Genomic DNA, 22,838 nt, shown 5'->3' with positions numbered 1-22,838 from the left:
TTTATGCATTAATTGTAATCGTTGATTGCATTGTTGTTCCAATGTGAATATTGTTGTTCGTGTTGTTGTTGTTGTCGTTGTTGTTGGGGCTGGGGTTGGGTTTGGCCTTTATAGGGGCGTGTCCATCTAACCCTAACCGCAAAACGTAGCCAAACAAAATGCCAACAATATTGTGCAAGCGCCAGCAATTTGATCGATTTTTAAATTGATGCCATTTAATTGAGCATCATTTTCTCGAAAGCGAACACAATTTCGACGAACCAACATCCATATCGGGCCCCAAATACGTGATAGATACATCAATAACTAAATTATATATGCAAATGGCAACAAACTGCAGTAAAGCTGGTAATTGTGCACTTAATATTATTAAGCTGTGGGTGGATATCAATTGGCAATTACAATTGCATGTCTAATGTTTCCCTGGAAAAGTGTTTAATTTCCATATTAGCCATGCTTGATGAAACAAGTTTTCTCGTCATTTTAAATCAATTACGATTTGCACATAATGATTGTGCATGATTGAGCTATTGATTTTGCGGTCTATTGTCAAAAACTTGGCAAACAAATTGGAACTTGGTCCGCAAATGTAAATCAATTCATTAGTCGTATCCACAGTACCGGCTCTTATCTAAAGAGTTTCATTGTTTTCACATAAGGAGCTCGTGAACAGTTCATGTAATGTTTCATTCTGTGTTAACAGAGTAACGTTAACAGCGCAATGTTAGGAGTGTCTGGCGATGATATTGTTACTATTTTAACACGACTCTGTTTAGCATAAATGATTACTGTAAGTGCGCTACGATTAACATAACTGCAAGCTGTGCTTTTACATTGATCTGTTAACAGCTTACTGTTAATGTCACTCTGTCAACTTTACGCTGTAAGCATCACTTTAACATGCACGCATTACATGTCTCTGTTAATATACTATCGAATTTGAGTTATTTTGGAATTTATTAACTGCAGTTGCCATTAAAAGATACATTTTATTATTTTCATAATGTTGAAGACTGTCAGTTAGTATTGAGAGGGCAGCAGAAAATTGTTTTTGGCCACAAAACGTTTTAAGGGCAACGCCTAAAAGCAGGCAACGAAAAGCATACATATTTCAAAAGAGTAGAGCAAAGGACAAACAGAGCAGCAGAGAAAAGGACAAAGGCTGGGATGGGCAAGTCAAACAGACAGCGAGGGCAAACAAAATCAATTATTTAAATGTAACTTGCCAAAGTTCAGAGTTCGATGCGATGCAACACTGGGGCCTGGCCATTTCGCCTTTTGGTCAGCTCAGCTGCCGAGGCACCACTCATCCCACCCATCTCCCCGCCCCACACAAAACGCTGGTGCGCGATGGCATAAAATTAAAATGAAATGAAATGCGATTTGTGTGCGGGAGAAGCTTCCTCCTTTTGCCGTCGCCTGGGCATATATTATATATATATATATATTATATATATATATATATACATATATATATAATATATATATATAGATATGTACATGTATAATATGTGGTACATGAGCTGCCCCTATATGTGGCACGTTATGTACTTCCACCTTCAAATGGCTCGTTGCAGCATCCAAAAATTGCACGAATGAAGCCCTGTAAAAGTTGCAATACACACACACACACACACACACACACTCTCACACACACACACACACACCACCAGTGCATGGCGCCTGTTCTTTGTTACACGCTGTATATAAATGAGTGTGTGTGTGTGTGTGTGTGTGTTTGTCTGGGTTAGTTGCATGTACACAGCAGACACCCAGCTTAAGTGGCAGAAAGCTCTTGCAGTTTCCTTGCGTCACCCACCCCCCCGCGGGCATAGTGTAAACTGCCTATCATAGACAGCAGCAATCAACACCACCCAAACCACAATGTCGACACACTACCCAACGTCCCATTACAATTCAGCTGGGCTTAAGCTTATCTCTTGGGCACTTGAAGCTGTTACCTTAAATTTGATAAGGGGCAGCGCTTTGCCGAATCCAGATACATTTATTTTCTTCGGAATTCAACATCTATATCTATATCTATATCTATATCTATATCTATATCTATATCTATATCTATATCTATATCTATATCTATATCTATATCTATATCTATATCTATATCTATATCTATATCTATATCTATATATATCTATATCTATATCTATATCTATATCTATATCTATATCTATATCTATATCTATATCTATATCTATATCTATATCTATATCTATATCTATATCTATATCTATATCTATATCTATATCTATATCTATATCTATATCTATATCTATATCTATATCTATATCTATATCTATATCTATATCTATATCTATATCTATATCTATATCTATATCTATATCTATATCTATATCTATATCTATATCTATATCTATATCTATATCTATATCTATATCTATATCTATATCTATATCTATATCTATATCTATATCTATATCTATATCTATATCTAAGTACTGCAAAGTTACTTTCCCCTTTGCTACAAATGCTCTTAAGTTATTATCTGGGTAAAGACATCCGATCTAATAAAACATGATTTTATTTTTGCTGAGATATGCAGCTGTGCACAGTTCTCTTTCAAGTACATATGTATGTCTGTGTGTGTGGCTTGGCATTCATTCAGCATTTGTGTAAACTTGTGAAAATGCTTGAGAAGTTTTTTTCATGAGGATTTCTTTGCCAGTACTGCCCGTCGAGCAGCGGTGGGGGTGTTTGGATGGTGGCTGCGCTGAAAATGTTATTATCAACTTTTTCTTCAGTTAACAAAACGCGCCAAACAAACAAATTAAGCTCGAGCATAAGAAATTGAATTTCAAAGAGTTATTTAATTTTTATTATACATTCGTTTGTTTTTTCCTTTCATTGTGCGTCTTGGCTCTCTTAAGACTGTATTTCCCCACTTCATCCACGAGCCACGCACACATAAGGGCTTAATTATTCTGCTTGCTTTTTATTGCTTGCCCGCTTCTCTCTCCTATTTGCCCGTTTCCCATTTTCTATTTTCCGTTTGCCGCCTGCCATTTGCCATTTTCCATTTGACCATCCAAGTTTTCAGCATTTCGTTTCCCGACTTCCGCTTCCGTTTGCCCAGAATTGAGCTCTGCAGTTGGGCTCCTTGTCGAAACAATGCCATTGACGTTTGATGAGCCAAATTATTTTATTTCACTTTTATTTCCGACAGAAAATGCTGTCAATTTCAAGTAATTGTTGAGCATATTTTTTATCAGCTATTTTCTTGATTCCGTGTCATTTATTTAATTTGTATTAAATACTATGTAATACTATGTGTTTGGGAATTGTAAGAGAAATGAAAAACTACGACATAGTGTTGCCTTATGTACATACCTATTTATCAAGTAGGCTATACGAGGCCAACTGTAGTTTTCGTTGAAGACATCATTCTTATAAAATAAATATATGTATTTATGATCAGCACGATGTCTGTTGGAATTTGATATATTAATATGTTAACTCACTGTTAAGTGTTCAAATTTACCATTTTATATAATGATTGATGTTCGACTGTCTGATTCTTTCTGATTTACTTTTACATCTATCTTGATCCAATTTGGCATAGATATATTTTAATCTTTTTACCTAAGTAACGGCTTATCGATCTCTAGACACCATATCATATAAAAATCGTTAAAATATCAAATGGTTGTTATTTTGGCATAAGGTTACGTTTGTACGTGGCTGTCCTCTAGAACTTGAAGGCTAATAAACCTTCTGAAATATATTTTATATAAACAAATCAAGCGTAATATGTGCGAATTAATTAAATATGTATTGTAAATACCAAACGAACGAACCTTAATTAAGCACTTCTCTTTGTATTCACATGCTGGTCAATTATAGTTTTGTTTTGTGCTCTCGCGCGAAAGTTTTTAATTGCTTTTAAGCACACACACACCCACACACACACCCACACACACACCCACACACACACCCACACACCCACACACACACACACACACACTTAGATAAATAAGTGCATTGTAAATACATTGAATGCACGTAATTGGAAATTTTATTCGTTTTGTGGTTTGTATTGAATTTCGTTCATTATTTGCGCTTAGATTTCGCAATACACATAATACTCATATGCCGGGGCATCCATCAAATGCACTCAAAGCAGGAGTACAGCTCCGGCCATGCCCCAAACACACCCGTCCAGCCCACTTCCGCCTGAGCTGTGCCACAAGCAAAACTTAATATGCAATGTGGTCTGTCCACAATTTCTTGGAGCAGGGCTGCGCGACAGGCTTCTCGTGTTGTTTGATTGTGCTAAAAAAAAAAATATTGGAAATTGGATATTTGATATTGGGGTATTGCATTTCAAATTTCGTTCTTTATTATTATGGCAATTTTTTTTTTTTTTTTTTTTTTATTTTTTTTTGGCAAAATGGGGTTTTCTTTTGAAGATTTTTGGCCGGATACGAAAATCAATATGACGCATGCGCTTGCAAATGCTCCATAGTTCCCCAATGCCCTTTCTGACTATTGTGCGTGTGTGCGGCGAGTATGTGTGGGTCCCTGTTCCAGAGACAAACAATCACAATAGACTACGCATATGATAGTGATGCCATCATAGACTCCATGCACTCTCATCACTCGCATCAATACCATTTTGTGGAGGCTGCTCACAATTGTGGAGTTGCTCTGCAGCCTCCTGGGGGATCCATGTATTGAACGCCATTTGAACATAGTTCAAATAACAGAGGAAATTATTACACTGTTATTGTTCCTCTTATGCCTATGGCAAATATGTTAGGATGATGCTGTTAAAGTGCTGCTTTGTATGCTATGCTAACAGTTATTCAGTAGCGCCTTAGAAATAAAAATAACAGAAAATAACAAAACATAACATAATATAACATAACATAACATAACATAACATAACATAACATAACATAACATAACATAATATAACATAACATAACATAATATGTTTTCTTATTATCTGCTTCTCTCTCTCCCAGAACCTCACATAAATGAAGAGTGTCTTTAAAAGAGAATGACTTGGCTGTCTCTTATTCGTTAGGCGTGTCCATTTGAGGTAATTGCAGACACCTATTAAGCCTATCTAAGGCTGGACAGCTAAAAAACAAATTAAAAAGAAAAAGATTGTTTTCATTTTAATTTTTGTTTTTGTCGCTGTCTTTCCTTAGCAACGTCTGTGCTTGTTTTTTGCCAACTTGAAAATTGCCTTTCAAGTCCAGTCAACATGGCTAATGTCCAAGATGAAAAAACAACAAAACCGGCAACAAAAAAAAAAAATTAACTTTTTTAATTAATTGTTTAGCACTTCATCTGTTCGGCAGCTTGGCAACTTGCTCAGCCTTTGGCAAAAGTTTTGGAAAATGTGCAAAAGAGAAATTCAAATGAGCCCTACGAGCCGACTAACTTCGATGCTCATCATATCCTTCAGCCTGATGAAGACGATGATGATCCTTGTTTAAGGCATGCTCTTAAATACTAGGGTTGCAAAGTTTCCACGATTGGCTAGCTGTTGTTTTTCACAATTTGTCTACCCTCCTAGACGAACGGGTATTGTTATTTCTTCTAGCTATTAGTATTGCATATCTGAAATATTCCAGACTTAACAAAAGTAATATGAAAGTATTTACAGTAATGCTTATGTATTTTAACAATAATGTAGCTGTTAACAGAATTACAAAGTGTTAATATGAGGGAATACAGAATAATGTTAAGCGTTGGAAACGAAGCATTCTTATTGAACTTCTCTACTAAGCCGCATGTCTAAAGGCGTATTAAAGTGCAACGTGCTAAGCCCGTCCATTCTTTCCATGTTATTTTTTTTTTCGATTTCATTTTTTTGGATTCTTCTTTGAGGCTATGTAAAAAAGTGCCCGCTCCTAAGTTTCGGACAAAATGCGAGTACATGCAGTTGCTAACAGCCAGTTACATGGCATACATCATTTCGAAGCGAAAATGCGAACTGGTCCTGCCCGCAGGCCAGGTTTACTGCTACCCCGGCTCTAGCGTTCTATGTCGTAACCCCCGCTGCTGGTGCCTCTCGCCAGGGCCGGGGGCTGTTGTGGCTGCAGCCGGATGCTGTCCATTTCAATTATCGTGCGCTGGGCGCTTTGGAGTGGTGCTTGAATTTTGAATTTTGCAGCCATTGTTGTTTTTCTTGTTTGTCAGCTTATGCATATTTGATGTTTATAAAAAGAGAAAGAGAAAAACAAAACAAAACAATTAAAAAAAAAAAAAATAAAAATAGATGACTTGACAAAAAACCAGTAAAGACGCGACTTCGATTCTGTCTCTCAGCTGCTTGAATGCGCTACAGTTCATAAAAACAAAAACCATTCAGAGCGTTTTAGTCGGGAGTTCGCAATTGAGACAAGCCTAGCATTTCAGCTTCCGTCTGTACAAAAAATGCACTTAGCTTTATCTAGCTCTGATTTATGCTCGAGTCCCATAATTTTCGATCTAATGGAAATCTACAGCTATAAAAAGAATGACAATATGAGAATGAGATATCTTAAATTTCCAGTCTAAAGCTTTTTTAGCTTCTATGATCCTTCAAGGCTAGCTTAAGTCAGTTCTTCGTCCTGTTTTAGCATTTATACTCATATATAAATACACTCTTTGGCCATATACTCTTTGGAGACACTTTTTACCAATTTCCATTTCGAGAAACATATTTTGTTGGACATTTGCTTTAATAATAATCATTCTCTATCTAAATATTTATTGAGTTCATGAACTATCGATTAGGCTTTTGTGAGCTCTGTTAACATTGTAGTTGTTCGCTCTGTCTAGAGAGCGTGTTCTGCGTATTGTTAAGACTTGCACGGAACCGCAGAGAACACGGACGCAGTGACACGCAGAAAAACACGGCCCATGTCCATCTTTAGTCTGGCGCATAAAAAACTTCGCGACTTGCTGCAGCTTTTGCCATGGATTTGCCTGTGGCCGGTGGCTGTTGCGACTGCTGCTGATGGACGCGGTGGTAACAACGGTGGAGTTGGTGATGATGGTGGTGTTGGTGGTTGTGCTGTGGCTGCACTTGGCCGGCGACCAGTGGTTGCTGTCGCGCAGGTAATGAAAGTTGCCAGCTTGGCAGTTTGGGTGCTTTGACTGTTCCTTCTCCTCCTCCACTGCCTCCTCCTGCTGGTGATGGTGGGGTGAGGTGGTGGGGTGGTTGGGTGGTGGGGTAGTGCAGCGACAGCCTCTGTTGGTGGCTGTTTTGAAACTTGTTTTCATTGCGCCAAAGTGCACTTCAATTGCATTTAATTAAATAAAAGCAAATGCTCAAAAGCTACAAGTGAAATTTATCCAAATTCTTTTCACTTTACTTTATTAATTAAAGTATTTCTATAAAAATGCAAGCGAAACAAAACCAGCGACTAACAGAGAGTTATCCGAACGATTATTTATAAGGCTCGCTTGTGTCTTGGCTGAGCTCACATAGGTACAGTCGAGCAATTTACCACATAGTTGACAACTCTCGACGTACGTTTTATGTTAAATAAGGCAGCTATTAACAGTTAGATTGCACTAGCTTATTTTCACTAACAGTGCTATGTTATGTAAACACGATTTTAATGGTAAGTGCGCTGTTATAGCCATAACATGCGCTGCTCAACAGCGACGCTTTATCTGTTATGCTTCATTCTGTTAACAGTTAGTACACTTTCTCTTTACATGCATAACATATGACGTGCTGTTAGCATTACATAGATAGGTTTGTCTTAAAAGGAGATCTTATTATAAAAAGTATTTAAATTTAGCCTTAGCTCTGCAAGCAATAATTATTGTCCAATTTTATGTGTGTGAACCTAGGCAACTGTTTAAAGTGCCCTTTTTTATCGGCCAGTTAAAATATATAAAAAGCATAGACCTTCTCAATGTAACCCACTTTTGCAGGCACACCAAGGCTGACCTTAAGGGGGCAACAACCCTTTGAGAAACTTATCTATTTATAGTGTTCCATCTAAAAACAAACTATTTACAACTTTTAACAAACTTTGCAGTACAAAGCATATCAAAGTACACCTCCGTTAGTTAAAACCCAAGCACACTTTGAGCCACCCCCTTTCACTAACTCCAGCCACAGTAGAAAAAGCCCCCCCAAAAATTCTCAACACTTGAATGCTCGAATATTTGCTACCCTTCGGAGCATTCAATAAATGTTAATGTGCAATTTGGAGTTATCCCTGCTGATGGCAGGTGCTCATATACATAGATATCTACTTACTATCACTAATGCAGCCTTGTTGTGCTATGTAACACACACCCACACACACACACACCCGTACACGCCCACAAAGGCATGTGTACATGTGTGTGCCTATTTCTGCTGCAATTTATGAAAGAACCGAAAAAAAAGGAAAATTGCGAAAAAAAAGCGCAAAAACATGAAATACCATTTTTCAAGCTAACAAAATAACAAAAGCCGGTTCCTTGTGTGTGTGTGTGGGTGTGCATGTGTGTGTGTAGCTAACATACACCCACCCACAAACTTGTACACACTCACACATACACACTCACACAGGCACACACACAGGCACACACAGGCACACACACACACACACACAGGCACACCCTGCCGGCAGCCACGTCGACAACACATAAAATGCAATGAGGCAACATTTTTGCTTTGCTTGTTGTTGTTGTTGTTGTTCCTCTTGCTTCCACCTCGACTTTTTCTTCTTCCTCTTTTTCATTGTGGTTGTTGTTGCTTCTTCTTCCTTGACTGCCTGTTGTTGTTGTTGTTCGTTTTTCCTTTCTGCCGCAAATTCAATTTCCGCACATTGTGCGCAGCTCCCCAAAATGAAAAACCAAGCAAAACTTTCAGCCCATCCACTACACACACACACACACACACACACACACACACACACACACATAGATACAACACACACATACACACAGAGCCGCTCGCTCTCGCAGCCCTGCGCAGTGCAGCTGACTCTCTCTCTCTCTCTCTCTCTCTCTTTCTTTCTTGCTCTCTCTCTCGCTATTGCTTCCTGCTAGTAGAAAAATTGTGTGCCGCTTGGATTGCGCAATCTATGAAAATCAAAACAACGCCCCACGCATATTTGGAGAGCACGTGAATGAACAGCGAGCATGGGCGAGAGTGAGAGCGCGCGTGAGAGTCGGCGAAAGCAGCATCGGTGGGTTTTTTTTGGGGGGGGGGGGCTTTCGCATAGACAATTTGGCCACCGGCCGGCAGCCGGCAACCGTTATGTTCAGTACCAAAAATCCACAGCAGCACCCAGCCAACGCACCACCCGCCACTCACCACCCACCACCCATCACCCACCGCCCACCGCCCATCAGCAGCTTCACATGCATTTTGAGTGGGCGGGTGGTGGGCGGTCGTGCTGTTGTACATAGGATTGTGTCAGAGTTCAATATCCTGCAGGGACACAGTGCCTGCAGGTGACGCGCTGCTTATTTGGTCAGGTGACTGATGTGTGCGTGTGGGTGTGCGTGTGGGTGTGTATATACATAGTACTCGTTAGTACAAGCGCAGCGATCCGCAAGAAAAGTGAGCGATTGGAAGAGCGGGAGAGCTTAAGCTGTTTGAGCTTTTAAGCACAGCTTAGACCCTCAATGTTTCGGCTGTAACAAGCTTAATTATAAGCCCCATTTGCCAGACACAAGGGTATCAAGCTTAAGCGCCAAACAAAGACTTAAAGCTTAAAGCTGGCCAGATGCACGATTTCGGTATATAAAAGTGTGTTGATGCAAGTTTTAGAGCTTTGTTCTGGGCTTAAAGAAAAACCATACTAAGAGTTAAGCCCTAAAACGGATTTTTGTTAAAAAAAATAGTATGTTCAAGAAAGCTTAAATTACCCTTCTTGAAAGTTCGACTGAAGGCATTAAGTTAAAGAAATTGTTAACTTTGGATCAGGCTGATTGCGAGGCAAATATTAAAATGGTGTGCAAACCATTTAAAGCTGCTGTCCCTTAAATTTAAGCAGGGTACTTCAAAACAACAACTTTAAGACACGATTTAAGCTGCAAATCAAAAAGCGCAAAAGTTGCAAAGTTTTTAAGCACGGCTTCTGATTGGTGCATTTTCTGTGTGAGTTCTCATTACACTTATGAGCTTTCTGCAAAACAGCTGGAAAAAGCTCGCTTACCGTAATGCCACAATGCGAGCTTTTAAAGCTGCTGAAAGCTTTAAGATAAGCGTGAATTATACTTAACCATCAAGTGGAATATACACATATCCATTTTTATCTGCATCAAAAAAAGTATTTTGATTATATTCAGAATAAAGCTGCAAATCGAAATCTCTTAATGTATTTATGTCGGGTATTTTTGTTTTGCCAGGAAATGTGAAACATAGCTGGCCCCGTTAGGTATATATTTTCTATCAATACCCTGTATATATCCTATATAGAAGAAAACGGATGAGAGAAAGAGCTTTAAAGAGCTTTAATGAGCTTTAAAGGGCTTAATATCTAAGTAGCATATGGATACAAGGACATTTGATATTCGGCGTGCCAAAGTTCGATCGTTCGTTCTTCTTGATAGTCGCTGTCGCTTTGCATTTCGAGCTTATTAGCCCCAGTTAAATTTAGTCTATAATTATTGTGGCTAGCGGGGAGACAAGCCAAGCGCGAACTCACCTTTTTTAACGTCTCACTTATCAGTGGACAACCCTTAACGAAGCGTGTATGTGAGTGTGAAGGAGTCAGGCGCCAGGCGAGGGTTGTTCATGCGCCCAGACAGCGTACTTCAGCTGTCAGGTTTCACTGTATGTGGAAACAGCTGAGTTGCCTGGGCAACTGGACGTGGTCCATAGCTGATTGGTTGGGTGCTGCATGTGACTGGCATTTCAATTGATATCAATTGTATGCTCTACCTGAAACAACTACGCAATTTCGAGTGCATTGAACTCACGTCTAATAAGAAGAGCGGGCGAAACAATCGCAAAGGGTGGGCGAGCCAAAGCGAGAGAAAGAGGGAAAGGGACAGGGAGAGAGACAACATTTGTTGCAAGTTAGCAAAAAAAAAAAAAAAAAAAAATGGGGCGCAAACTAATTTGCTGTCAATGTAAACTGCTTGCAATTGGCAGGGGCGTCGGGTATACTTCCGGTAAGAGGGGTTGCTTGGCTAAAATAACGCTTAGCTACGTCTCTGTTCATTCCTATAAGCTAGTTATTAGCAATTCTTCAAATTTTCAAATCGTCTACATCTTAAATCGATCCCATTCAAAGCATCTTTTAACTACGCCTCTGTACAAAAAAAATTATATATATAAGAATTCGTTATTTTACAAAATTATTTTACTTTATAAAATCTGCAAAAAAAAAAATGAATAATAAAAACTCCACTGGCAACAGTTCTCAGTCTGTTAACAGCTCCCCTCCTTGATTGACGCCTCTGCCCATCTAAGGCAACCTTTGCCAAGCCTTTGTCAAACCCAAGCGCAGCCCTCTCGAGCATAAATTTAACTACGTCCCTGCCTTGGCTAAAATTACTTTACATAGTACTTTGCAAACGCCATAGCAAAATGTCAATAAGTCGATGTTCAAGCAGAGATTTGACAGCTGCGATCCCCGATAGCCGGTGCTGCTGTTCCTGGTGGTGGATCGTTTCTTCGCAGGGCAGAGCTCGGTGGTGGAAAGTGTTACATTTGCCAACTTTGGCTCTCTCTCGAAATGCAAATGGATTTGTTCTGGTTCCCTTTGTAAGGCAACAACAAACGAGTTAACCAGAGTTACAACCAGTTTTGCAACACTGGTTTTTCTTCTACTTTCAAGCGATCCCTTTTAGCTCTTGTTGTTGTTGTTGCTGTCAAAACTTGAAAATAATGTAAAACATTCTGGCATTTTGACACACACATGTGCGCTGTAAAGTTGGGAAAATGAAGACATATGGCCATATTTCTGATATAGTGCCGGGAATAGAAAATAAAAAAAAGAAAGGGTTGTTGCCAGCCTCAAGGCAGTCGGAACAGGGCTTAGACCTGTTTTGTGTTTTGTTTTCTTTGAAATGTGTCGTGTTATATGGAAAATTGTAGCTTGTAAATTGTTGTTGAAAAAAAAAACACTCAACGCTTCATTTGAATTAGGGGTATTCCATTAGAGCTCCACCCAAAGTAAGTGAAAATCTATTTATAAATACATAAGAAGCAAGAACTCAATTAATACATTTTTTTGTTGCATTAAAATTGAATTTAAATAAATTATTTGATATTTATTTTGTATTTCATTTTATATGGCTTACAAAATTATTTCCTTTGCAAATCACATATAATGTACCATAAGTTCTGTAGATTTTCTTTTGAGTCACAACTTAGAATTTTTGAGAATTCAACAAAGGATCTTCAATTTCGTAAATGCAGAGTTTGACGAAGATAACTTGAAAAACAAAATAGTTTGCCATGTATAGTTCTCCGATCTACTTCTCGACCGATCGTGCCTATGTCAGCTATATGATATAGTGCTCCAATCCGTCCTGATCCGACATTTATACTGCCTGCAACGGAAGGATGGACTAGAGAGTGAACTTATTTACCCAGAAAATAGGGATCCACGCTCTTCAAACTTACTTTCAAGCTTTTATAAATTACGGATCTTTTATTACAATTACTTAATTTGACCCAAACTTAGATTCTTCGTAATCAAGGCAGCACATTAATAGGTTTTTACACATCTTAAGCACACTTGATTGTGTCTGAAATGCTTTAAGCCAAGGTCTCAAAAGAATTCGAAGGAACGCTGCTCAACGAATAATATGACCCTTGGAAAGAATTCCCAAGTATTCGGTATCTTTTATCAATAGCCACCCTTTGCGAATGGTTATTCGGAAAACGAGCCTTAAATGGCGTGCAACAACTTGACACTGAATACTCATGGCTGCGCCGCAGGGCACAAGAAGCTGGGCAAGAAACCACCCCAAAGCCAAATTAAACGAATTGGGTCAGAAGATAAACGGAATTATCTTGAAGAGCCTATGCGAATAATAAGAAACACTTTAAATTGCAAAGCAATGGGGAGTTGGGAGCAAAAAAAGAAAATATATATGCATATATGTGTATACAAACAAGGGGGATGGGAAATGGAATGTTAAAGAAATGCAAACGGTTGCCACTCAAGAAGCACAGCAACCACCCAAAACCACCCAGAACCACCCAAAACCATCCAGAATTCCTAACCACCAAAAGCGACCGACTCTGATGTTTAGGTTGACTGCGTTCAACCCCCTTCCGCTCGCCCAGCTTGGCCCCCGCTGGCAACTTCTGCTCCAACCAACTCATCTTTGGTGTTGTCAACCCAAAACGTTGAAATTGTATTATTTATCAGAAGGAAGACAACTGTGTGTGTGTGTGTGTGAGAGAGAGAGCCTGTGTGTGTGTGTGTGTGTGGCAAGTGTCTTTGTATGTGGCTCTGATTAATAGACTGCTGCTGCAAGGTGCTGTTTGCCGCTCTCTGAGCCGGGCAAAAAAAACAAAAAAAAAAAAGCGTAGAAAGCGCAGACAACCGGCAGCCGGCAAAACATCCTCTCTCTCTCCCTCTCCCTCTCGCTCTCGCTCTCTCTCTCTCTCTCTCTCTCTCTCTCTCTCTCTCTCTCTCTCTCTCTCTCTCTCTCTCTCTCTCTCTATTGCGCTCGCTCACTCTTTCTTAGTAGCTGTGCGTGCGTATCCTTATTGCGTGTTATGTCGGAGAACATCGGATATTTGAGCAGGGGTTGTGTCCAACTTCTCTTTCTTTCTATTTTTTTTTTCCTTTTTATAGTCAAGCTATAATCGAGACACGTAGGCATCTATAACTATATATAGATATAGATGTAAATATATGAAATTGAATTTTCCGAGAAGTGTTTTTTTTTTTTGTACTCTACATATGAATGCTAGAAAAACGTGGGAACATATTACGCGTATTTCTGAAATTGTGTTGATTTTTCGAATTCTTAATTGAAACCTGATTATAATTTATACTCCAATCTTAAAGTAGTATTTCCATAAGGCCTTAATATATTCCATTAGGTCCTAATGCGGAACCTAATTGGAAATATACTGATACTTCTCAAACATATGTTTGGCCATATAATGGGTTTTATCGGGTCAAAAAAAAAAGCCGAGCTCCCCCAATACTAGTTCATTTTACATATGCTCTTTTTCCAGGGTAGTTGGCATATTTATTTCATAAAGCTTTTATAGGAAGAATCGGTTGAGTATAGAGTTGGTTGGAAAATACACAAAAATACACAAAACTGCCTTATTAAGATCATAACTAAATCGGACTACCCTATATGTATAGCATAAGGCTACCCATAGGTTTTCTACAAGGTATAAAAATGAACGACACTCTAATAAGAATTAGATTTTCTCTAACTAAGATCCGAGTATATGTACATCTTACTCTACTAAGAAATGCAACTAGCCAAATGGCTTGGAAGCTAAAGTTTCCTCAATAGTTTTGAGCAATAGTTATCTTATGTAAGGTTAAAATATTCTGAAACTTCTTTGTCTCTTGCTGATCTCGTTATTTCAATTAATTTCGATCTCGCAGGTCAATTTAATTAGCTAGACGCCTGGACTTAAGGTAATATGCGAAGAGCTGTTTACATTCATGTTGAAAGTGGCATTTAGAAAGCTTCTTCCACTTGATGAGCGCCAGATGGTACTTAATCTGCTTTGCATATCAAAGTATATAGCCTCCATCTACGATTTTCGTCTATATATACATACATATAGATTGTATGTGTGTGTGTGTGTGTGTGTGTGTATACACTTGCATATCTTGCATGTCACAAAATCACCCAACCTCCTGTTTCAAAGCCCCTCAGCCTCAACCACCCACTCTGCTGGGCACACACACATACTCCTACTCTCTTTCTCTCATTCTCTCTCTCTTTCTCTCTTATGCAAGACACTGCATGCGAGCGAGAGCGCACGCTTTTGTATGGCTAGTTCGCTTGCGCAAAAGGGTGTGTACCACAGCCGGCTGGCGCTAAGCGTTGTGCGGGGCAGAGCGAGATGGCGCGAACTGGAATGCCTCGCTCGCCGGGTGGTTGCTTAAGCTCTGGCACTCTTTCTCTCTGTCGCTCTCATTCTGTGCGTGTGTGTGTGTGTGTGTGTGCGTGGTGTGGGGCGTCGTTAAAGGATACGCAGGATACGAGTCGCGACCGGCGGCGCCTGCTTTCTGTTCAGTCGTACGTGTTCGTTCGTTGCTTTCGTTCGGTTTTGATTCCATTCGGTTGTGTTTCTCATTCGAGAACATTCATTTATAATTTTTTGACTCCTCTGCACCAGTTTTTGTGTTGTATTCAGTTACGAATTTGTTGTGTTCTCGGTTTTTTCCAACTAAAAAAAAAAAAAAAACAAACAAAACAAAAACTAAAACTAAAACAAACTATATCTAATAATAATAGTCAAAGAAACACAGACACAACAGCAACAACAGTAACAACAACAACTGCAACTGCAATCGCAATAACTGTGCATGACTCTCTGTGCAATATACCAGATGATATATCATATATAATTTATGTATATATATGTGCATACATATATAGGTATATAGATTTATATATGTACTCCAACTATCGCAACTTTCGTTTCGTTACGTTTCGCTTTTAACACTCGTGTCGGGCCCCATAAATTGCAATACTTTAAACCCATTTAAAAGCCGAGCTAAGTTGTTAAGCAGCAGCAACAACTACAACAACAACAACAACAACTGCAACAACAACAACAACAACAACGCATCGATTGTGTTCAACTGTCCTAGTCAAATTTGTTCATTTTTTTCGCTTTTTGTTACACTGTGCAAAAGCTAAGCCACATTTAAACTGTGTCTGCAGAGAAACCACAAGAGCAACAACAACCACGCAGCACACTACAGCGAAAGCCCCAACAACAGCAACAACAACAACAGCAACAGCAACAACAAGCGTGTGTGTGGGCGAGGCGGAGACATACGCCAGAACGAGATAGCAGCTGCAGACCAGGCGCCCAACGTGAGAGTGTGCGAGCGAGCGAGCGAACGTCTTGCAATCAATAGAACCAAAAAGTTGTATTGTTACTGCTGCTGCTGCTGCTGCTGCTGCTTCTTCTTCTTCATTTTCGTGCTCACCCCAAACACCGGGACGTCAAAGTTTTTTTTTTTGCTATCTTTTTTTCTACGTGTCTGTGTCGACTGTATGGCAAAAATCTGTAAGTATCTAACAGTTATGTTTGTGATTATGTTTCTTTTTTTTTCATGTGCTTTTTTTTTAAGTGTAAACAGTGTGAAATATTTGGCGAAACAGTAAAAAAAAAAAAACAGTTTTGCCAGCAGAGAAATGCTATGCTCTAAGATCTGTAATTCATGAGCAATCGTTAAATGGGCATTTGTATAAAAAAAAAAAAAAATAACACAAATGAAACTTCTGCGGCTGTGCTAACAGCTAGCTGTAGAGCTTATCGGAGGGAGGATTTTCATAAGAGTGGTTTTGGATAATCTGCGATCATCGGATGCTGAGAGAGTGTGAGAGAGTGAAGTAGAAAAGGGTTAACCGGCGAAAGTTAGGCAGAATTGAATTATAATCAAAGGCATATCAACGAATACAGCTGTCTCTCTCTCTCTCTCTCTCTCTCTCTCTCTCTCTCTCTCTCTCTCTTCATGCCTATCTTATTCTCGCTCATTCTATATCTCGCATATTCTCTGTCTGCTTTTTTGCGCTCTCTTTTCTAATTGCCTGATCTGTCCTGACTCTCTGTCTCTCATTCTCTTTCGCACTATCTAAATCTTTCGTAATTCCTTTTCAGCTAATTGAGTGTGTGTTTCTGTCTCTTTCTTCTTTTGCTTAGCTGCCTCTCGCTCTCTTCCTAGTAAAGTCGACGGCTTTTCAATTCTTCATTTCTTTAGCTCTTTGTCTTCTCTGCTTTCACACTCTGGTCTCAACCTTCATTCACACTGTCTTCTGCGCTTTCTCTCTCTTTCTGTCCGTCTTTAACTTCTATTGTCTGCCTGGTTGCTTCTGTCTCTTTCTGCTCTTCGCTCTGTCTGTTGCTGGCCTCTTCAAACCCTTGGCCACGCCAAGACATGCCGTGACCCACCTCAAGGCGCTGTGCGACACACATTTTAAATGAGGTCACAAATATCGGCGCAAAAGTGTCAATTACACATTTTTCCTTCTTTCTTTTTATATTTTCTGCTCATTCAATTCACACACACAAACACACACCCAAACACGCACACACACGGCATCGTTGTCTTTGGCAGGGTCGCTGGCCGTTTGGGGTTGGCTGTTGAAGGAGTTGCTGGGCTGGCGGGTGGTCTGATGGGGTGGGGTTGATGGGGGGAGGGGGGGTGAGTGGCTGGTGCCGAGATGCAGCGTCACGTCATGTTGCAGCACAATTAAACGCCCAGTGTGCGTGTGTGTGTGTGTGTGTGTGCTCTTTGCTCTTCCTTTGACACCTCCCCCCAGCTCTCGACACTCGCCCACCTTTGGGCTCTTCATAGCTGCACTTTCTTTGTTTAAGCTTGTCTCCTTTTTTTCTTCGTGGCTTTGACTTTGACTTGTTTTGTTTTTGTTTTGCTTTGCCTTTTGCTTGGCACTCGCCATTCAAGTGCTGTGTGTGCGTGTGTGTGTGTGTGTGTGTGCGTTCCTCTTATTCAGCTTTATCTTGTTGTTGTGGCTCTTGTTGTTGTCCTGTGTGGGCCTTTTCAAGCTGCGCCTTTGAGTTCATTGAACGCAGCCGCAACAGCTGTTTCAGACGCTTGCCACATGCCACATGCAACAGAATAGCAACCACAATAGCTGCAACAACAACAGCAACAGCAACAGCAACAGCAACAATAACAACAACCCATTGATCTGCTGCCTTTTCAGAGCAAAGCCGAAAACTAGTAAAGACCGAAAATGGAAAAACACCCAAAAAACACTGGCCGCAACGCGGACGGGTTCATTGAACCCGGCGAAACGAGCCCAAAGCCAGCAAAATCCCATAACGAATTCTGAGCCCAACACAAGCCAGCAGCCTGTGTCCTGTGCTCTATGTCCTATGTTTCCTGTCCTCTGTCCCCTGTCCCCTGTGCCCTGTGCCGTGTCCCGTGTCCGGGTTACGCGACTTGCCGCTTCGTTTGTTTGTTTTTCGCGTCAGGTTTTTACCCTATTTTCAATGCGGTCCCTTTTCATATTCTAAGCCTCACACGCAACCACACACAAGGATCTACGTAGCTAGCTAAAAACGGGGGTCCTTTTTCTGCCTTTTGCCCAAGCGGCCTCTCTCTCTCTCTCTCTCACTCTCTGCCTCGCTGGTGCCGCTTGCTCTCAGTCTGTGTCCATATATTTCAACCCCTCAATGTGCTTCCAATTGGACCAAACCAGGCACGCTCTTTCCAATTGGAATCGCATGCAGTCCTCTTGGAGTCAGTTGCAAACTGAATGCGATTTGATTTGCGATTTTTTTTTGCTAAATTGCATATTGCATGCCAAATATATTTGGCCTGCAGCCTAACCGACTGCATGATACGCTACAAACTCTAAAAAAAAAATAATAATAATTCTAAAAAGACAAATCTATTCAATTACAAAATTCCTATTAAAAGTTTTCGATTTTCCACATCAAATTTGAAAAGGGATGTAGAAATTATATGGTCAAATCTATGTTTGACTTTATATGTTATGTGTTTTTAAAAAATATCAAGTAATACAAAAGACAATTCTCATTAACTTTCTTAATTGTTTTAATCTTCAAGCTGGAAATCTTTGTAAATTATCTTTACATTTCTCACTAATGTAAATTATATATAAAAATAATAATAATAAATTTAATAATAATAACAATGAAAATAATAATAATGCTAATAATAATAATAATAAAAAACAATAATAATTAAAAGAGTTCGTATGAAGATTGAATACAAAATGCGGCTTAGCAAAAATGTATTCAAATTATATGCTTAGATTGATTATTAAAATGATTCAATTTTAATAATTCAAAATGATTATTATTATTATATTTTTATATGCAAATCAAATAGTATGCGTTCACTTAAGAAACATATTCTGTTTGATATGCTTAACTTTTTACTTAAAACGATGCTATAAGTTTTTCCAATATTTAAGTTCTTTCGACGCATTTCTCAAAACTAAGAAGCTCTACATTGTGCAGGGTATTCATATTTCAAAACGCGCTGAGCCATGGCAAAAGCTGGCGCTAAAGTGCACGTGCACCGAATGCTTCGAGTACTTACCCACTGTGGTGCGAGTCCCAACGAACCGCTGAGCCGCTGAGCCACTCGCATATTGCGCATTTCACACAACAACAACAAAAAAGAAAAAAAAAAAAACAATTTAATTAAATTCCAAGCCATTAGGCAAAGTTTTCAGCTGACAATGAGAATAAAAAGAGATGAATGGCAAAAAATAGAAGAAAGAAACTTGATGATAAACAGATTTCGGGCTTTTGGTCCTGCCGGGGTGTGTGTGTGTGTGTGTGTGTGCTATAGGTACTATATGTCAAATATCGGGTTGAGCATTAGCCTAATGTCTTTGGGGGTGACTTTTCTTTGCGTCGGGGCCCGGCCAACACGACTGCTTAACGCGCTTATCAGTGGGGGTTCAGACTGAACTTCTTTTTTTTTTTCTTTTTTTTTGTGAAGCTCATTAGCGTGAGATAATTTAGACTGATTTGTGTACTATCTATTTGCAGATTGAGTAAAAATACGAGCGAGCAATCGAACAGAGGCTTATCATATATCAGAGACACGTTACAGGCGAGAACAGGAGGAAGAGTATAATCAATCGATGAGAACGATTTTTAAACTGCAACCGAAGCAAAGCGAAAAACCAAACACCACCAAACAAAACCAACAACTATTAACATAACAAAACAACAATAACAAGAATAAGAAGAAGAAGAAGAACAACAACAAATATAACGAATAATCATATTTAAACGTATAACAACATTATAATAAATACATATACCATATTATATATGTATGTATATTTCTTATAAACACAACTAAGTTCCAACAACAAAAACAAAACAAAACGGAAGAAGCGCAAATTAGTAAAAGTAAAATAAAAGAAAACAAAGAAAAAAAAAACAAAAACAAACAATTTATTGCTATCTTTTTGCATTTTTGCAATTTTATATATATACTTATAACAAAATAAATAAATATAAATAAAAGCGAACAAAATTAACTCAAATACTCAAGAGGCAAACAGTTGAGCGAAGCAAAACGGATAAAGTAAAAACAAAAAAGAAATACCAAAACCATTAGCAAAATTTACTCTTTTATCTAAAAATAACTAAAGCAAAAAATTAAAAAGAAAACAAATTACTTCAAATTTAAATTAAATTTTAAACTTTAAGCAAAGCCAAAGAACGGTTTAAGACAAAAAACAAAAACAAATGAACTTAAGCTAAATAAAATACTATTTTTTTTTGCGATCGTAGTTGATCTAAAAACCCAAAAACAAAAAAAAAAAAAAACAGACAAACGTCATAAACAAACAACAACAATTCGCAGAAATATAAACAAAAACCTTGCGACAAACAACTTCACGGGACTTGTGCAAAGCGCAGTCAAAGCTCTTTATAAATAATACTAAAAAAAATAAAAAATACCAAGAAATAAGTACATATATTCTAAGCGTAACAAAACAAGCAGTGAGATTATATACTAAGCACAAGCAAGCAAACAACCAACCAACAGCAAATACCGAGTATAGCCAAGCGCAGAAATTGAGCAGTGTAACAGTTACAGTTACAGCAACAGCGACAAGAACATTAACAGCAACGCTAACAGCAACATTAACAGCACCACGAACAGCAACATTGACAGCAACGCCAACTCTACCAGCAAGATTGAGAGCAACAGCGAAAGCAACAGCGACAGCAACAACATCAGCGACAGCAACATTAACATTAACAGCAACAAAATCATCAACATAGCCAGCAACATTAACAGCACCACGGACAACAATATCATCAGCGACAGCAACATTAACAGCAGCAACATTAACAGCGACTGCAACATTAACAGCACCGGAGACAGCAAAGAGAAAGACAGAAAGAGCGACAGCACCAGCGACAGCAAGAGCGAAAGCAACATTAACAGTAACGGCAACAGCAACAGCGACGAGAACATGACCAACGCAATGGATATTGTGAAGAATGGGAGCGCAAATGGCTCCGTGGATGGCAGCAATGATGAGTCGCGTACCAATTTGATAGTCAACTATCTGCCACAAACCATGACGCAAGAGGAGATGCGATCGCTCTTCTCAAGCATTGGTGAGTTGGAGAGTTGCAAACTGGTGCGTGATAAAGTCTCAGGTAATTTGGGTAAATATTAACCAATATTCTAATAATTCAACTTCCCTAATTAGTTTTTAACTTTATCGTAGAGCATGCATAACTTTGTTTTAAATATATATATATATATCATTACTTGTGCCATTTTACCATGTTCATGGTAAATTTACAAGGCACTTGTCGCTGATTTACCTTCTATAATCATATTCTGTTTGCCTTTGAGTTAAGATGTATTTAAGATAAGATTTATAATAGCGTCGCTGTTCATTATAAACATTTTCATCTTTGCAACTCAAATTATAGATCATCAAAATATTGCGAAGGAAATCATGATCACGCTTCTTTGAGTTGTGTGCTTCGGTTAGACTAAGTCATACTTTCATATACCATCATATTTGCAAAATGGGAAAAGGTTTCTAGGGAATTACGGATGTTACATCTTGGGATTCTTAAGCCTTTTAGCTAAGGCTCCTTTTTTTCCACGTTTTTACAAGTCCTATGTAAACTATTTAAAAAGGATTGAATAGGAGAGCAATGTCTACAATTTGAGGAAAATAGCTTGGCACGGGCAAAGCCGTTAGTGCTATGTCTAACTGATATCATATATGAATAAGGTTAACAGCTGTTAAGGAGTGTAAAACTATTAACATGGCTGTAGCTGAAAAACGCACTGTAACTAACATGCGAGTATTATGTTAGACATCTGTTAAGTGGAAAGTTTATTGAATGAGTATACAGAAGTTCTGTAACATCAGCGAATAATTTCAGTTATAAACTTGAGTGACTTATCATATTTAGCATGCACAGCTTAACATAATCGTTAACATTATTTTAAATAACATGTCGAACTTGATAAATTCATTTTACAGTCTTGCCAGCATCATTGACCGCACTCAATCCGGCTCTGCAGCAGGGTAAGTGTATTTATAGATATTTTTTTTCGTTCAGTTTTATATTAACACTCGTTTGTAGGTCAGAGCCTGGGCTATGGATTCGTTAACTATGTGCGCGCCGAGGATGCTGAGAAGGCTGTGAACACCCTGAACGGCTTGCGTTTGCAGAATAAGGTTATTAAAGTATCATACGCCCGTCCAAGCTCAGAATCTATAAAGGGTGCTAATTTATATGTATCGGGTCTTCCGAAAAATCTATCACAACCAGACTTGGAGGGGATGTTTGCGTCGTTTGGCAAAATAATAACATCTCGTATACTCTGTGATAATATTTCTGGTAATTTTTTGCATGAGCAATTATCGATAACGATAACGATAACGAAATCGATCCGCAGGTCTATCGAAGGGTGTCGGTTTTATACGTTTTGATCAACGCAACGAAGCCGAACGCGCCATTCAGGAGCTAAACGGTAAAACCCCCAAGGGCTATGCCGAACCGATAACCGTCAAATTCGCCAACAATCCAAGCAATAGCGCCAAGGCCCAAATCGCCCCACCCCTAACCGCCTACTTGACGCCCCAAGCAGCAGCGGCCACCCGCCGCCTGGCCGGCGCCCTACCATCCGCCGGACGTATCAGGTGCGTAGCATCCATTCAAAACCTATGCA

The 22,838-nt window shown here is 39.1% G+C and overlaps 1 protein-coding gene across 5 annotated transcripts in view; it reads left to right on the top strand.

The window, feature by feature from the left end:
* Nucleotides 1-22,838, top strand: part of fne (found in neurons) — a 29,287-nt gene that overhangs the window by 3,348 nt on the left and 3,101 nt on the right. For 2 of the 5 annotated variants that reach the window (XM_015169980.3, XM_002057093.4), the window contains exons 1-5: nucleotides 15,182-16,174; nucleotides 19,661-21,298; nucleotides 22,147-22,191; nucleotides 22,250-22,507; nucleotides 22,566-22,809. In XM_015169980.3, the coding sequence (XP_015025466.1) occupies nucleotides 21,109-21,298; nucleotides 22,147-22,191; nucleotides 22,250-22,507; nucleotides 22,566-22,809 (737 nt within the window). In that variant the 5' untranslated portion in view covers nucleotides 15,182-16,174; nucleotides 19,661-21,108. Of the gene's footprint in view, nucleotides 1-15,181; nucleotides 16,175-19,660; nucleotides 21,308-22,146; nucleotides 22,192-22,249; nucleotides 22,508-22,565; nucleotides 22,810-22,838 lie in introns of those variants that run through there. The other 3 variants (XM_032440690.2, XM_032440691.2, XM_070209983.1) reach the window with 2 other exon arrangements.

This window comes from Drosophila virilis, chromosome X (assembly GCF_030788295.1).
Source record: "Drosophila virilis strain 15010-1051.87 chromosome X, Dvir_AGI_RSII-ME, whole genome shotgun sequence".
Taxonomy (NCBI): Eukaryota; Metazoa; Arthropoda; class Insecta; order Diptera; family Drosophilidae; genus Drosophila; species Drosophila virilis.
The sequence above is the reverse complement of the archived record's forward strand: the minus strand, read 5'-3'. Positions and strand labels throughout refer to the sequence as shown.